Raw genomic sequence first — 17,816 nt, forward strand, 5'->3', positions numbered from 1 at the left:
ACAAGACTCCTGAAATGGAAAAAATGCAGGGATCCTGAAATGGAACACTCGTAAAGGTTTAATTTGGCCATGGGGCAGGGTGGGGGAACTGGGTGTGGGAAAAGGGTTGGGGGAAACTGGGGATCTGGCCTTCTGGCAGGCAAGTGGATGTACTTGGTTAGTTCTGATTTGGTTGGAAAATTCCTCCCCCCCCCAAAAAAAATGTACTTCCAAGAGATGGTTTCCCTGTTTGTCTGTTCCTGCAACTTGTCACGGTTAGGCCAAACAAGGCAATGATGTAGTAATGCTACTCTGTTTGGCAAGGCAACTTTGTTACTTGAATTAAGAAATGTTAAATTGTACGGTTGAGGTTAATTCCATTTCAGTTTAGTAAAGTGGTCCCATGGTCCCATGTAGCTCACTTGGTAGAGCATGGCTCTTGCAACGCTAGGGTTGTGGGTTTGATTCCCATGCAGGACCAGTACAAAAAAATGTATGCACTCACTACTCTAAGTCACTTTGGATGAAACAGTCTGCTAAATGACTTAAATGTAAGTAGAAATTCCAACTCAGGGCCTCCTGAGTGGCGCAGCGGTTGAAGGAACTGCATCGCAGTACTTGAGACGTCACTTCAGACCCGGGTTCAATCCCAGGCTGTGTCACAACTGGCCGTGACCAGGAGTCCCATAGGGCGGCACACAATTGGCCCAGCGTTGCCTGGGTTAAGGGAGGGTTTGGCCGGGCGGGGGGCTTTACTTGGCTCATCTAGCGACTCATTGTTGTGGCTGGCCGGGCACCTGCAGGCTGACTTCGGTCGTCAGTTGAACGGTGTTTCCTCCGACACATTGGTGCTGCTGGCTTCCGGGTTAAGTGGGCGGGTGTTAAGAAGCGCTGTTTGGCGGGTCATGTTTCAGAGGATGCATGACTCGACTTTCACTTCTACCGAGCCTGTTGGAGAGTTGCAGCGATGAGACAAGATCATAATTGGATATGACGAAATTGTGGAGAAAATATCCACCTCAAATTTCCCTCATCCCTCAATTGCGATTTCTGAATTGATTGAAAATGAATTGACCCCAACCATAGCATAATTCAATCAAACACTCTATACATATTATCATCACACAGCCAATTTCAGTCACACTTCACCAATCAGCATTGAAGAGCAGACACATTCCCTACCTTCATTCAATCCTTCTCTTCTCCCTCCAGCGCTCCAGAACGGGCGTTCCCAGTTTGTCATTAATGGGAACTGGAAGATCAGTGTTCCTGGGGAGTACAGCGTAGCGGGAACCAAGCTCCTGTACAAGCGCTCTGTGGACACCTGGGAAAGCTTTGAGGTCCCTGGACCCACTATGGAGGACCTGCACGTCATGGTCAGTCTGGTCAAAGTTATGAGGGACAGCAGCCGCAATGCAATAACTATACTGAACAAAAATATCATCGCAACATGCAACAATTTCATAGATTTTTACTGAGTAACAGTTCATATGAGGAAATCAGTCAATTGAAATAGACTGATTAGGCCCTAATCTATGGATTTCACATGACGGGGAGTACAGAAACAAATGGGCCTCACAATAGGCCTCAGGATCTCGTTACGGTATTTTTATGCATTCAAATTGCCATTGATAAAATGCTATTGTGTTCAATGTAACTTATGCCCGTCCATACCTTAACCCCACCGCCACCATGGGGCAGTCTGTTCACATCGGTCAACCGCTCACCCACACAACAACATATACGTGATCTGTGGTTGGGAGGCCGGTTGGACGTACTACCAAATTCTCTAAAATGACGTTGGAGGCGGCTTATGGCAGAGAAATTAACATTCAATTCTCTGGCAACAGCTCTGGTGGGCATTCGTGCAGTCAACATGCCAATTGCACGAGCCTTCAAAACTTGAGACATTTGTAGCATTGTGTTGTGTGACAGAACTGCACATTTTAGAGTGGCCTTTTATTGTCCCCAGCACAAGGTGCACTTGTGTAATGATCATGTGATTTAATCAGCTTCTTGATATGCCACACCTGTCAGGTGGATGGATTATCTTGACAAAGGAAAAATTCTCACTAACAGGGATGTAAACAAATTTGTGCACAACATTTTTGAGAAATAAGCTTTTTGTGTGTATGGAACATTTCTGAGATTTTTTATTTCAGCTCATGTAACATGGGACCAACACTTTACATGTTATGTTTACTGTATATTTTTCTTCAGTGTATATAGAGACTGAAAACTAACCTCACTAATTAAGGTACACAATGATAGCTTTGTTAGTATACTTGTTCAACCCCCTAGTTTTGTCGCACCTAGACTACTGTTCAGTAGTGTGGTCAGGTGCCACAAAGAGGGACTTATGAAAAGTACAATTGGCTCATAACAAGGCAGCACGTCTGGCCATTAACAGTACACTGGGAGCTGACGGTAATGATATGCATGTCAATCTCTCATGGCTCAAAGTGGAAGAGAGATTGACTTCATCACTACTTGTTTTTGTAAGAAGTGTTTACAAGCTGAATGTACCGAGCTGTTTGTTTAAACTCCAAGCACACAGCTCGGACACCCATACATACCCTACAAGACATACCACCAGAGGTCTCTTCACAGTCCAAGTCCAGAACAGACTATGGGAGGTGCAACTCTATTCCACATCAGGTAACTGATGCAAGCAGTAGAATCAGATTTTAAAAACCAGCTAAAAATACACCTTATGGAACAATGGAAACTGTGAAGAGACACCCACACAGGTACAGACACATGCATACGCACACACGCTAGCACACTCTCTCTACACACACGTACATTGTAATATTGTTGTATTGTGGTATTCTACATTTTGTATTGTAGATATGTAGTGGTGTAATAATGTTATATGATAAACTGTTTATGTGTAATATAAGTGCCTTAATGTGTTTGGACCCCAGGAAGAGTAGCTGCTACCTTGGCAGCAGCTAATGGGGATCCCTAATAATTACAAATACAAAACGCCAATTTAGCAGAACCATTCAGTCTCCTCTCCTATATGTAACTGACGTATATTTTCTTAACGTGTTGTCTTCCATTTGTTATATACTTTTTCAGTATATTGTTGGTATTGACAGTTCTAAACTGGGTGGTTCGAGCCCTGAATACTGATTGGCTGACAGCCGTGGTATACCACGTGTATGACAAAACATTTCTTTTTTACTGTTCCAATTACATTGGTAACCAGTTTATAATAGCAATAAGGCACCTCTGGGGTTTGTGTTATATGGCCAATATTGCTTAAAATATACCAGGTATTATAAAACAATATATATTAAAATATAAATCCGTTGTACACTGTGTGGTTGTGTCTGCAGGTGTTGGTGACAGACAGGAACCCGGGGATAGAATACGAGTATTGGCTCCCTCCAGACCGCTACGCTCTGTTCCATGGCAGGAGGAGTCAGCTACGCCAGCCTCACCACACTGCCAGCTACATCCCCTGGGATCACCCCACCACCACTACTACCACTACTACTACTAGGCCTCCCCCTGTCACCACAAGACCCTACTGGGGTAAGACCGCTGACCATTCTTAAAGGGGTAGTTCAACCAAATTAAAAGAACATTTTGTTTCCTTACCTTGTAAGAAGTCTAAGGACAAAATGCAACCCGGGTTTTGGGTTTGTTTACCTAGGCACTGTCACCAACCGCTAACTTAGCTAGCTAGCATTTTCTAAGCAACAGCCAATGGACGTCAATGTACCCATTATTAACGTGTTACATTTCTTAGTCCAAAATGTACATTTAATGTGATGTATGCATTTACATGGGAAAACCTGCCCCTGGTTTCATTCATCCTCTGTTTGTGTGACTAAAGTGTAATACATGATGGATGGATGGATGGATGGATGGATGGATGGATGGATGGATGGATGGATGGATGGATGGATGGATGGATGGATGGATACGGAAGATGGATGGATGGATGGATAGATACGGAAGATGGATGGATAGATACAGAAGATAGATGGATAGATACGGAAGATGGATGGATACGGAGGATGGATGGATGATGGATGGATACGGAAGATGGATGGGTGGATACGGAAGATGGATGGATACGGAAGATGGATGGGTGGATACGGAAGATGGATGGGTGGATACGGAAAATGAATGGGTGGATACGGAAGATGGGTGGGTGGATACGGAAGCTGGGTGGGTGGATACGGAAGCTGGATGGGTGGATACGGAAGCTGGATGGGTGGATACGGAAGCTGGATGGGTGGATACGGAAGATGGATGGGTGGATACGGAAGATGGATGGGTGGATACGGAAGATGGATGGGTGGATACGGAAGATGGATGGATACGGAAGATGGATGGATGGATACGGAAGATGGATAGATAGATGGATCTAAACATTATTGCAAGGGGTAAAAAAAAATCTCCACATTACGACAAGCTCTACAATGTAAAATTAATAAATAAAAAACATTTATTTGTATGTTTTTAATATTTTCAGATCTCACTGCCTCCGGTACAGCAGAGGTACTGCCAGATCTCAAAATATTCAGATAGTTTTTTTTACATTTCATTTTGTTTTAATGAATATTACTAACAACAACAAAGGTAACACATTTTGGCCAAGGGATCTGTGGTATAAGTTTAGAAGGTGTAATACAACACAATGTAATATTATTAATCTACAATGTATGTTCATAACCCTGGGCAACATGGGCCTGGGAGGCTGACAGGGACCCCAGTTTGAAAACCCCTAACCTACAAAATGCCCCACAGACTGTGCCTTAATAATGTGCAGCAAATGTCTTCTGGAATGTTTTATTACATCCGTTTATATAAGAGGGGAATTATTAACTGCAAACTCAATCATAGGCTTATAATCAGTGTTGTATTTCTATTAAATTGGCCCTGGTTAGAATGTAACCAACATTAAATAGTAATCATTATATTTGTCCTATATAACTGCAAAAGTGGACTTTGATCCAAAACTGAATACACTGTGCTGACCTGCTATACTTTGATCTGTACCTGGCTGACAATAACAGATATAACCAAGGCATGAAGTTTCTGGAGTGGAATGTCCCCCTCTTGGAAGTGTTTAGTGATAACGCTCCTAATCCCAAAACCCACTGCATATTCCATGCTGAGATAGTGGTGCTTGGTACAGTAGCATAGTTTTGACTGATTTCTGTGTACTGCTCAATAAAGCAATGATCTAAGACTTTAGCATCCTTTAGAATTTAGTAAACAGGTTTGATCATTTAGTAATTAATCAAGTAATTTGGTGCAGGACATAATGGAAGTAGCCTAGCCCCTAGCATAGTGTTTTCTAACTGGTGTGTTGAGAAGTAGTCTAGTCCCTAGCATAGTGTTTTCTAACTGGTGGGTTGAGAAGTAGTCTAGCCCCTAGCATAGTGTTTTCTAACTGGTGGGTTGAGAAGTAGTCTAGCCCCTAGCATAGTGTTTTCTAACTGGTGGGTTGAGAAGTAGTCTAGCCCCTAGCATAGTGTTTTCTAACTGGTGGGTTGAGAAGTAGTCTAGCCCCTAGCATAGTGTTTTCTAACTGGTGGGTTGAGAAGTAGTCTAGCCCCTAGCATAGTGTTTTCTAACTGGTGGGTTGAGAAGTAGTCTAGCCCCTAGCATAGTGTTTTCTAACTGGTGGGTTGAGAAGTAGTCTAGCCCCTAGCATAGTGTTTTCTAACTGGTGGGTTGAGAAGTAGCCTAGCCCCTAGCATAGTGTTTTCTAACTGGTGGGTTGAGAAGTAGCCTAGCCCCTAGCATAGTGTTTTCTAACTGGTGGGTTGAGAAGTAGTCTAGCCCCTAGCATAGTGTTTTCTAACTGGTGGGTTGAGAAGTAGTCTAGCCCCTAGCATAGTGTTTTCTAACTGGTGGGTTGAGAAGTAGTCTAGCCCCTAGCATAGTGTTTTCTAACTGGTGGGTTGAGAAGTAGTCTAGCCCCCAGCATAGTGTTTCCCAACTGGTGGGTTTAGATCCACTAAAGGGTCACGCAGTTAGTTCCTTTTGGGTCGTGGCTAAAGACTGGGTTAGGTCCAGAAACATGGTCTTATTTACCTTATGGGTCACAGGGAGCATTGAAAGCCTTTGGGGGAGTCAAGACGAACAAAAGCGATTGCTTTTTAGCATTTTGGAGTAGAAATCAATGATCTAAGACAATGTTTGCTCATGTCGTATCATAATGATTTGATGCTGGACAGAAAGTCACTCTTTAGTGATTCTGTCACACCTCCTCCCGCTCCCCCTCTCTGGCGCTCAATGGCGCCAGGCTGCCCCTCATTACGCACACCTGTCAGCATCATTACGCGCATCAGCGCTTTATTGGACTCACCTGGACTCCTTCACTTTGTTGATTGCCCCCTGTCTCTCTGTTCCTCAGTTGGATCTCCGTGTCAGCGTTAATGTTGTTTTGTTTCCCCTGTCCAGACGCTGTTCGTGTTTTGTTTCCTGTCTATTTCATTAAATGTTCACTCCCTGTACTTGCTTCTCGTCTCCCAGCATCTGTCCTTACAGATTCTAAAGAATGCCTTGGAAAGATCCCTTGCCCGAATCCTGATTCAAGATACACATGTGCTTCTCCATCGTTTACACAAATCTCACATTAATGGATGATTAATGCAAAATTTAAAGGAATAGTTCAGAAATTGTACATATTTAGATATTTTTTCCCTCATTTCTTAAATGGATTGTGGTCCTCAATTAATTCTTTTTTTAATGATTTAAAAATTATTTGGGCATGAAATTTGAAACATGCTTACCTGGGAGATTTACTTACACGGTGCTTTGGTAAAAAAAATGCTAATGTTAACATTTTGTTGGTAGTGGCTAGTTTAACAAAACCAAAGTGTGGATTGCAGTCACTCCTTTTCCATAGACTGCTTTTAAGGTAAGAAAACAAATATCTAATAAATATGTAAACTCGCTGAACTATCCCTTAAAGTTACGTTTGAGTTTATGTCTTGGACCCAGGTAATTTTCTTGGTCAGGTCATGAAAACTCCTGTCCCTAACTCCAAAGGCATGTTGATAGTCAATAATGTAACTCACCTTTTCCCGCACTGTCCCTCAGCTCCTCCAGGTGGCTGGCCCATCAAGTCCCCTCGCCACCCAGCTCGACAACCCCCTCACCAGCCCCACCACATACCTGTCCTTCCCCGCCTGGAGAGGGACGAGACCAGGAGGAACCAACTACCCCAACCACCCCGAGGAGGTTTGCTCCACCTCACCTCAATCTCTCCCTCACCTAAATCTTTAACCCTTATCTCACCCCCACTCCCCTAAACCTCAACTCTCACCTTGCTCAAATGCTACAATCCTCTCTCCTCTGCCTCCCCCCTCTACTCTACTCTTCCTTTTAATCTGTTTTACACTCTACTCTTTCCTTTAATCTGTCCTACTCTATTGATTCTACTCTTCCTTTAATCTGTCCTAATCTATACTCTTTCCTTTAATCTATCCCACTCTCTACTCTTCCTTCAATCTGTCCTAATCTATACTCTTTCCTTTAATCTATAACACTCTCTACTCTTCCTTTAATCTGTCCTAATCTATACTCTTTCCTTTAATCTATCCCACTCTCTACTCTTCCTTATATATGTCCTAATCTCTACTCTTTCTTTTAATCTATCCCACTCTCTACTCTTCCTTTTAACCTGTCCTACGCTCTACTCTTGCCTTTAATCTATCCTACTCTCTACTCTTCCTTTAATCTGTCCTAATCTATACTCTTTCCTTTAATCTGTCCTACTCTCTACTCTACTATCCTTAAGTCCCCTAATCACTCTCAGAAACTCATCTGTGCCATCCTAAACATTGTGCAATACCCTGATATAAAAAACAATCTGTGCTCAAATCAACTCACTGCTTCTCTTTCTACTCCCGTAGGGCATTGTGGGAAATGTAGGCGGGCCCGCGGTCGAGGGGAGCGCCAGAGGCAGTACTGCCAGAAAGACTTTGGTAAGTCTGAACTTCTTGAATACCTAAAATTAGAGGTTCAAACACCCTTGTGTGCTTTCAATTCACATGACCCAGTTTACAGCTGGGTTTGGGTTTACAACATCAGGTGATAGTGGTGCAAGTTGACAAATCTCACTTGAATAGTTTTTTAAAGTAAGGAACGAATGTAATTTGGTGAAACTTAAACAGCTTTTTAAGTTAGTTGAAAAATCGCAGCATGGGGAAAAAAGCATGGCACAACAAACCTTATTATAAGACATTGTAAAGGCGCATACATGCTTGTAAGTTATAACAAGTATTAATGCATAATACCTGTTGGCTTTTTGTGAAGTGTTAGCATTATGTCTTTCATTGGTTGTCAGTGTTCCGTGCCAAAGTCATGAGCAAGCTGTACCGGGGCGAGGAGACGCGCTACGATGTCCAGATCATCCATACCTACCACAATCGCTTCCGCCTGGAGCACCGTGAGTTCCTGTGGGTGCCCAACGTGTGTGACTGCCCCCCTCTGGAGGAAGGGCGCCAGTATGTACTGATGGTGCGTCGCCACATTAACAACGAGCAGACGTTGAACCGGATACTGATGGAGGAGGACAGCTACGCGATACCCTATAAACCTAGAGAGGACGCTCTGTTGCGCCCCCTGGAGGATCTGTGTAGTAACAGAGGGCCCAGGCCACCTGCGGAACTGAGACGCGGCTATGCCTAGACATAGAGATGTACAGTATACACGTGCACACCAGACACCACTGATGCACACATACTTTGACTGTCACGACTCCTTAACACTCCTCAAGAGCACTTCTGATGGCGAATCAGACAAACAATGGGGCTGCATGTGTGCGTCTGTGTGTGACATTAAAATCCCATACACCCATACGCAACAACTGCCTGCCTCTTGCCCTTCAAAAGACACACAGAGAGCAACAGAACCACTAGAATTCCAAAATGGGGGAACTGAAAATGGCAGAGGCAAACACTATTTGAACCCTGGGAAGAGACTATACTCAGGGTGACCCAGTAGATCTGTCAGTCAGCGTGATAAGAAGGCAAAGCCCTCTCAAAGAGCAATGCAAAAGCTGACCAGCTCACAAAGTATAGCACTTTAGGTGGCCGTTATCACCCACCTTTAAACTTACCAAAGAGAAGAATATATCCACTTCAATGGCCAAGCGTTTGTGTTGTTTTGTTCCCTTTGCTAACTAGAAAACTGACTATAACTATCTGTCTGGGTTACTAACAGGCAGTGTTGGGGAAGCTACTCTGAAAATATAGTTTATAGCTTGTATCAATTACTTCACACTGGAAGAGGTTAAGCTACACTTCGGCCCAGATTCAATCAGATCAAGCGTTAACCGGCGATAGCTGACACCTACATAGCTGATGTTTTGACGGTGCCGGAGATGTAACTGTGTTGGAGCTGTCAAACTGGTGAAGAGCTACTCTTCATCATTGTCACTCGAGTTAGATATTCAGAATGACAAAGTGTAGGCTATATAGAAATAATGACGCTCAAATTGAAAATCATTAACCTAAAGAAAATAATGAGGATTTCTATCAGCCGAATCGAGGTGTAGATCACATCTCACATTCCAGTGTTTTGAACTTGTAAACAAGGCTTGCGTGAGATTTGTCTTAATGCGACTCCATGCAGCCAATGGCAATGTCTGCTTCAGGTGTAATGCCAGGAGCTGTTCTAACGCAGTTCCACCTCCGACACTGCCTGAACAACTGCTATGAGGATGTCGGCTAAAGCGGATGTGATTGAATAGAGCCCTTACGCTACCCTAAAGAAAAATATAGTTGACTTTAATAGTTACTTTGAAAAAGTAGTTCACTACATCCAAACTACTTCGTAAAAAACTATCATATCTAAATCTGAAATGTCATCGACTACACAGTTAAGAAAAATGACTGCAAGAACACATCACTCCGGATGTTAACAGTGTAGTGAGAACTGTGTGACAGCCAGAGTGAGTGCTTTGGCTTAGCCCAGTGGCCAGGGAGAGAGAGAATAAATAGGGAATAGTTGTTGAATAAATGTAGTGGGCAGTTCCAGTAGATGGCTACATGGCTAAAACAAGTAATTAACTACCAAAGACATTACAAAGATTTTAGTGTAGTTACTACAAAATATAGGTAAATTACTAACTGAATTAAATGTAGTGGAACTACTCCCCAGGACTGCTAACAGTCCAGTCACTCTATGTCAAAATAAATGTGACTTTTTACTTTCTTCTCATACCTAAGATGTATAAAACAACATATTGTTCCATATTGTATTTATTTGGCAAAAGAATATCTAGATCATAACATTTATATTTGTGTTTTGCTTCTAAAATATAGTATTTAAAAAAAAATAATCTATCAATGCATTTCTCTCTATTGATGTATGTGTTTTGGGTAACAATTTACATCAATTTGCTCTTATACCTGTGTAGTAACAATGTAATTAATTACACTAGTAACATTGTAGTTACATGTTATAGCACAGTACTTCTTGAATTTCATTGTAATTGCGTAGTGATGGGGTTGAGTTTATTCCACTTGTGTAGTAACAGAAACCGCTCAACTCTACTACTATTACTATGCAATTAAAACTACACGGACATAAGAGCAAGTTAATGTAAAGTGTTACCGTGTTTTGAATATTAAATCAATCAGGTTCCCTTAGTCTGTTTTGTTACGTCTCCTGTTGTCTTATTCACATGAAGTTTTACTTTTGTGAGAAACAAAAATATGGATTATTCAGTATTTTATATTGGTGTGACACTGAGTAGCTACAAATATAAGAAACATATTTAATTTGAATGACTGGTGAATTATTTTCAATCTATTCCTATACATTAACTATGCTGTAACAAGTTATTTTTTATTATAAGGTTTTAAAAATGTGCCAACACATTGCTTTCTTTAACACCACCGACACCACATTTTACAAGGCGGGATGGGTCTGTGCTCATATGCATTTTTGTATAGGTAGATTACCCTAGAAACGTCATTCAAACTTTAAAACGTGCTGAGTGCTTGCATACAACTTTGTGATGTCTTTTATACTTTTTAAACTATGAAACTATTTTATTTCCCATCTTCATTCAATTTCATGGGATTTCTAAAGATCCCATTGTGACAATATCAATTTCCAGACTTCTAACATTCCATTCACTGCAACTTTTGACACAAATCAGCTGACCAGTTTCTCAACAAGTTAGACACGTTGGGCATATGATATCTTCCTCTACTTCTCTGCTATTCAAATCTGTAATCAGAACAGAAGTATCTACCAATCAAAAGTTACAGCTGTTTGAGTTGAGTGGAGAAAATTAGCTGGCTAACTTCAGCTAACAGCTTTCTCATGTCTCTTCATTAAGCCGTTGCTATGGATACTCACACTCGCAGGGAAAATAAAGCAGAGGGTGAAAAGGGTGTTAAGAACAGTAGTGTTAGGATGATGAAGAATTGTGAACAACAAGAAAGCAGCTGCTACTCCAGAGGTGGCAGTCAAGGCAACAGCGTGTCGTCCTCCTCAGCACCGTGCTGTACATACCTCAACTGGCTAGTTGCCTGTCTGTAAAGAGAAGGGAGGGCTGTATGTTGATCCTGCTGCTCTGATTGGATAGAGTGAAGCTGTCTCCGTTCACTTGCTTCATATTTCACTTGATCACTTCTTATCGCATGTTTCGATCTGATCATTTAGACTGCTGCTGCCTCCTGTTAGCCTGCTGCTATGATACAGTAAATAAACAGGAGAGGTTGGCTAGCAAACTATCAATGTGCTTAATATCTAACAAGCGAAGCAAGAGTAGGGAAAGAAGAAACGCTGATGCACATTGACTTTTTATTTTTTGCACGTGAAAACTTTTCACACGCAACAACTGTAGTTTAGATATTTTAATTTGAATGAGCGTTGTGGCCTATTCGGTTAAGTCAGTCAGAATGGGATTCGTATTATCCAGCAACTTTCTGAAATGGAAAAGGAGTGTGTGTAGCCGTTAGTAATGATGGTAATGATAACCTTCTGGTAGAGATAGAAAGGCTTTCCCCAAAACCCTTCTCAATCAAATGTAAACTACAAAGTTGCCTATACCTACCTGGCAGAATATGATTATTTGCATCAATCCAGTGGCCATTTGTTTAGCAAATTCTGCAATCATATGAGCGCCACAGAAACATCACTAACCAAACAACAGTCTCTTGCTGGTGCACAGTTGCATTAAAGTGTAACTACACCCTAAATTGTTTTCTATTTTTCACAGACCTCAAAAGTGGTGCCCTGATGTGGTTCAAGCATTGTTGTGGACTTGGAACATCCATTTTTGTTGTTATCTGTAAAAAAAAAAGTGTGATTTCTGAGAGCGAAAACCTGAAAAATACAGAAGGGAGAAAATGGAATTTGGGAAACAACTAATCAGAATCAGGACAAAAAATCGAATGTTTTTATAGGGCCCTGTGTATGCTATGCTTAGTTAACTAGTGTCCCCCCTGGGGGAAGAGGTCCTCCCAGGGAAAGGGTTCCGCCTTTCCGGCCAATGGGTACCTCTTCCCACTGATACCCCTCCAGCCCAGAGAGGACTTCAACAATGCCTCATTGTCTTCTGTCTTTTATTACAGTTTGCATATACTGTGATTTTCTAGTAGGAGAGTGTCTAAAAGTGTAGTAGTCAGAGTGTAGTTATTTCTGATGAAATGTGTGATTTTAACTACCCTACAATCCAAAGTAATACGTTTGCTCTAGTAGTCTATCAAAGTAATCCGATCAATTATTTTACTACATTTAACTTTGACTATATTTAAATGCTTAGCTTAAGTAAAACGTTTTAAACTTCTTCCACTACCACAAAAAATAGTCTTAAAGAGTTCAAGCAAGTGCCACAATTTTTCTTCATTGAAAATTACCATCTAGTTAGGGGCACATTTTGAATTGTGTGAACTGTTAGTTAAACTGGGTTATAGTTTTTTCCCAGCCATGTCATGTGATTAGAGAACCACTCGCCATAATGCTTACCAAAATCCAATGTCATTTTAGGGGTTGTTCGCTTACAAAAATATCACACTTTAATCAACAGAAGCTGTGTTGCATTACAAAATGTATTTACAAAAATAACTTCACACATCTGCTATCATAGTAACATGAAATTAGCTAAAAAAGGACCTAAATGTAGAATCGTACACAAAGGTTTTACAGAGTCAAATTATTGGTCATTAACTGTGGAGAAGTCTTCACAGAAACGTGGCTCTCGATCCTCAATGGTTCTTTTAAAACACGGGTGCATTCATTAGTGCACTCCGTAGCGAAGCATTTTGAAATGTGAATTCAAAAACAAGCGTTTCATATTGGAAAATTCCAGGTAGATCTCTTCCCGTTTCGGCACATTTGTTTCCATTCCGTTCCTAGCAAATACACCCCAGATCACAGAGAGCCCCTTCAAACCAAACATGTCAGGGGCTTGTAGCTGGGGTTTCTTGTAAAACTTAACTGCCAAAACAATTTTACCACATTTTCCTTTCAAAAACCAATTTAGAAATGGATACACTACTCCCACGATGTTAAAAAGGCATTGCGAAATAAATAATTGGTATAAGAGTATTTGGTAACACTTTACTTAAAGCCGACAGATATAATGTGTTGAAAGACTTGTCATAAGCATATATGAACCCCTTATAATGTGTTGTAATCAACTCAATGATCCTGACTATATAAGCCATTAGGTCCGTTTGGAAATTTGCTCGGCCAACATAAAACTGTATAGGCCTTATTGTAAGGCATTATAAAGGCTCATACATGCTTATAACAAGTAATATAGCATTATACCTGTTGGTGAAAGTGTTAAGTAATATTTTATTTTATAATTCACATTAGCTCCACACCAGAGCGAGCATAATCAAACAGTATGAACACACTAATGTGCAAAATGTTCATGTAAACCTTCGAAATGGTGTGAAACGTTCAGGGAAACTTTCACCGAAACATTCAGGTAAACCTTCAGTTGTTCAGACCACTGAGAAAAACAATGATCCTACTGACAAAACATTCAGGTAAACCTTCAGTTGTTCAGACCACTGAGAAAAAGAATGATCCTACTGACAAATCATTCAGGTAAACCTTCAGTTGTTCAGACCACTGAGAAAAATAATGATCCTACTGACAAATCATACAGGTAAACCTTCAGTTGTTCAGACCACTGAGAAAAAGAATGATCCTACTGACAAAACATTCAGGTAAACCTTCAGTTGTTGAGACCACTGAGAAAAAGAATGATCCTACTGACAAAACATTCAGGTAAACCTTCAGTTGTTCAGACCACTGAGAAAAAGAATGATCCTACTGACAAATCTACCCCTGGTTGTAATTTAAAAAATGCAACACAGTCCTTACTATAAGAAATAAAATATTCAAAAAGAGTAAAAAGTCAGCCAACATTTCCCTACAGCTCCTGTCGTATGCGAGTCAAGAGCTCATCGTTTTTGTTCCCTTTTGGCAGTCTCAGCATAGTAGTCCATAGTGGTTCTAGCCTGGTTAAATCAGACTGAATACTTCACTCACCGAGTGAAACAATAGTGAAATGTTGCGAAATCAGTTTGGATGGCAGGATGTAGTGATTCTGTATAGGGTCTTTGTTCCTGTTTCAGAGCACAGTCTGGTTAGTCCCTTGGCCTATGTTTGGAGGTTCAGGTGGTCTGTGTGAGGAACATCAGATTCAATCATTAATCCTCTGGTTAGTCTGTTAGTCTGTCCTTCTAGCTGGAGTGAGTCTCTGACCCTTGACCTCTCATCTCTGACCCCTGACATCCGACCTCAATATGGGAGACAGGTGGAGGGTGCAAGGGGACATCATCAAAACCACCCTCCACCTTCAGGGTACCACAGCGGGGGCAATTGTCCATCTTCCCCTGCCAGCTGTCCTATCCTCTCCTCCACCCCCAGAAGCCAGGCTCTGGCCCAAAGGTCACAGGTCAGACGCTGACACTGACGTGACTGGAGGAGTTGGCTGAGCGGCGTTTAATGCGGGAGCGTCGCGGGCGGTGCGAGTCGGAGCCACAGTGGCAGAGTGGGCTCAGCAGCAGCCAGAGGTAGAGCACCACGCATGCCCAACACGACGACATCTTCACCCAGAACGTGGACCAGCTGCCGTGGGTGAACGTGGTCTCCAGCACCGCTGACTCATAGCTAGAGGTGGAGGAAGGAAAGGTGGGAGAGGAATTTTGATTAGCACGGCAATGGAGGTACAATGGCACAATATAGCTGCTGTGTACACCCAGGTAACGGATAAGGTGTGTCAACAATAATCTTACCCACAATTAAGGGAGCTAAAATGTTTGTTTTTTTACGCTGTACTGCAGTACATGTTTTTGTGGCAAACTATCGCTACATGATCCTATACGGTAGTGTTGCAACTTTTAAGTGCCCACAACTGTAGTTTGTTTAATGACTGTATGAAGTTTGGTTCTGCGTCGACATGGAAATTTCCCCCAAAAGAAGAGAGACGCTCAGCTTTGAACGGCGGAGCTGTTGATGCGCTCCACTGAGTCAGTGCACTTTTTTGTTGCTAGGTGACCCCAACCAAATGTTCTGGTTCCCTTTCTAGCTGGAGGCTAGCTAGCTATATCACAAATCTCAGTTGAAACCCCCAAAGATTTAATCAACATTCACCAGCAATGACTCAACATCAGCAGCATGTGAACTAGTTAGATGCAGTCCTCTAGCTACCTAGTTAGCAACGATAGCTAACGTTAGCATACATCGCTAACTAGCTATGCCGAAAATGTTTAACTCATCTTAGCTACTAGTACTAAATGAATAGCTAGTTAGTTGTAGACATTTACTGACAAACAGATGTTGATTTACCCTCAGGCGTTTGGGATGCGGTGTGAAACGCTTCGCTTTGGAAAAGCAGTGTGCCAAATGTATATAGAGGAAAAATGCGCTAGCGCGTTGAAAGCTATTATCATGACTGTTTATGACATCTGTTATATTATGACAGGGTTATGTAGCCCTTATGATTGAGCCATCAAGTAAAGTGTCTTAATTTTCATGTAACGCCAACATTGAGACAACGTTGTGTTGTGGTTGTGTGTTTGCTGGGGTGTCCAATGCCCAGTGAGTGAGATATTGACCTGAACCAGTTGGTTAGGGTCATCATGACGTAGAGCGAGGCCAGGAAGAAGACGAAGTGGAAGAAGAAGTAGCTGTAAGCCACTCTCTGGCTCTCGTTGTGAATCACCTTCTGGCAGCCCTTGATATCTTCGTCAATCACAAACTCCACCTCTGGAAACACCACAGACCGAAAATATAAAGTCAATCACCTGAGGGTGATAAAGAATCGTGCTGCTCTCGACAATACCATAGCAGCATATAGAAAACATGCAATTCATCTTTCACAATAATTTAATTTTCCCAGAAGGTGTAAGAATAGTGGTAAATAATACTGATTTATTTGAATGTCACAACACCAGTCTCAGTATAGGCTAGCCGCTAGTCTGTACATAAATTATTTAGACATATTTTCTATTCTGCAGCCTTAATACTGGCATCTTCATAATATGGAGAAGAATCCGTATTAAGATAACTACTAACTATATATTTTATGGGTACCTACATAAGGACTTCATTACACTGTTAAACATTCATAAGCACTACATTAACATTCATGCTTATGTCAACAACCGCAACTTTAAAGGATGTTTTTCATCAACATAAATGTACTGCTTATTTTTGTTTTATGAATGTGTTACAAAGTCCTTATTCAGGTACCCTTCAAATAAAGTGTTGCTGAGAATTTATTGACATGTAGGCTACCAACCTTCCTCTTTGTCAGGGCAGCAGAAGCAGCATGTGGCTTTCTAGGAAAACAGAGAGAGAGAGTTCAGGATGCCCATACATTCTCCACACTTGTATGGAACGTGGAAACACGCCGCTAACACATCACAAATTAATACCAAGATCAGTGGAGGCTGCTGAGGGGGGACGGCTCATAATAATGTCCGGAACGGAGCTAATGGAATGGCATCCAATACATGGAAACCTATTCCACTCCAACTATTACTACGAGCCCATCCTCCCCAATTAAAGTGCCACGAACCCACTGGGAACAAGATGTATGCAGAGCCACAGGAACACAGAGTTGATCCTCCATGTTGGCAGTGAATGATCCTCGACAGTAAAATGTTTATATGAATTCGTACTTTACCTGGAACTCATAGCGGTAAACTTTGATCATCCAGAAAGGGCCAAAAACCTCTGCTAGGTAGGATGCTTCGTTACTGAAAACATAGCATTGTTTGAATAAGCAACTGAAGTAAACTAATATTAAGACAAGCAATGTCTTTTTTTCAAACAGAAAAAAAATAACCTCAAAATTGCACTCCATTTGTTACATAGAAAGTTAGTAAGTAATTAGCCTAAATAAGTCAATAAGTAAAGTACTTAGGTCTCTATTCAGTCTGTATCGATGAAGTGTTACAGATTGCGCAATATAAAGGTAAAGGTATTTTCCGATTGAGCCAACACATGCAGTGTTTACCGTGAATGCAGTCTCCACTAACGCAGGACAATTGTCTTAAAAATTTCAATCACGCTGTAACGCTGATCTTCAGCGATTCGGATTGAATAGAGCCCTTATTGTTCGATCACTGTGTAGAGACTAGACTGTACATATGATTCAATGGGAAAGCGTTTTGACATTCATCGCACACTCCTCCAGTGACGTGCCACTCACCATGCGAAGAGCACACAGCAGTACATGATGGCAGCTCCTATAATGGCCACCGCGTTGGTTTCCTTCTGGATGCCATCCTGACCTACACTGGGGTAACATACCGTCATATTCACCCCCTGGTACACCACTGGGAAAACAGAGAGAGGGAGCAGAGCAAAGAAAG

The 17,816-nt window shown here is 41.7% G+C and overlaps 2 protein-coding genes across 2 annotated transcripts in view; one reads left to right on the top strand and one right to left on the bottom strand.

The window, feature by feature from the left end:
• Nucleotides 1-10,742, top strand: part of adamtsl5 (ADAMTS like 5) — a 58,705-nt gene extending 47,963 nt beyond the window's left edge. The window contains exons 9-13 of the mRNA XM_045689423.2: nucleotides 1,192-1,355; nucleotides 3,324-3,522; nucleotides 7,054-7,194; nucleotides 7,869-7,940; nucleotides 8,303-10,742. Coding sequence (XP_045545379.1) covers nucleotides 1,192-1,355; nucleotides 3,324-3,522; nucleotides 7,054-7,194; nucleotides 7,869-7,940; nucleotides 8,303-8,646 — 920 coding nt within the window. The 3' untranslated portion in view covers nucleotides 8,647-10,742. The remainder of the gene's footprint in view (nucleotides 1-1,191; nucleotides 1,356-3,323; nucleotides 3,523-7,053; nucleotides 7,195-7,868; nucleotides 7,941-8,302) is intronic.
• A 2,224-nt stretch (nucleotides 10,743-12,966) lies between these two features.
• Nucleotides 12,967-17,816, bottom strand: part of LOC106562556 (serine incorporator 4) — a 42,686-nt gene continuing 37,836 nt past the window's right edge. Inside the window, exons 8-12 of the mRNA XM_045689424.2 lie at nucleotides 17,654-17,780; nucleotides 17,126-17,198; nucleotides 16,739-16,778; nucleotides 16,053-16,203; nucleotides 12,967-15,105 (exon numbers count right to left, since the gene is read on the bottom strand). Coding sequence (XP_045545380.1) covers nucleotides 14,892-15,105; nucleotides 16,053-16,203; nucleotides 16,739-16,778; nucleotides 17,126-17,198; nucleotides 17,654-17,780 — 605 coding nt within the window. The 3' untranslated portion in view covers nucleotides 12,967-14,891. The remainder of the gene's footprint in view (nucleotides 15,106-16,052; nucleotides 16,204-16,738; nucleotides 16,779-17,125; nucleotides 17,199-17,653; nucleotides 17,781-17,816) is intronic.

Source organism: Salmo salar, chromosome 11 (assembly GCF_965601325.2).
Source record: "Salmo salar chromosome 11, fSalSal1, whole genome shotgun sequence".
Lineage (NCBI taxonomy): Eukaryota > Metazoa > Chordata > Actinopteri > Salmoniformes > Salmonidae > Salmo > Salmo salar.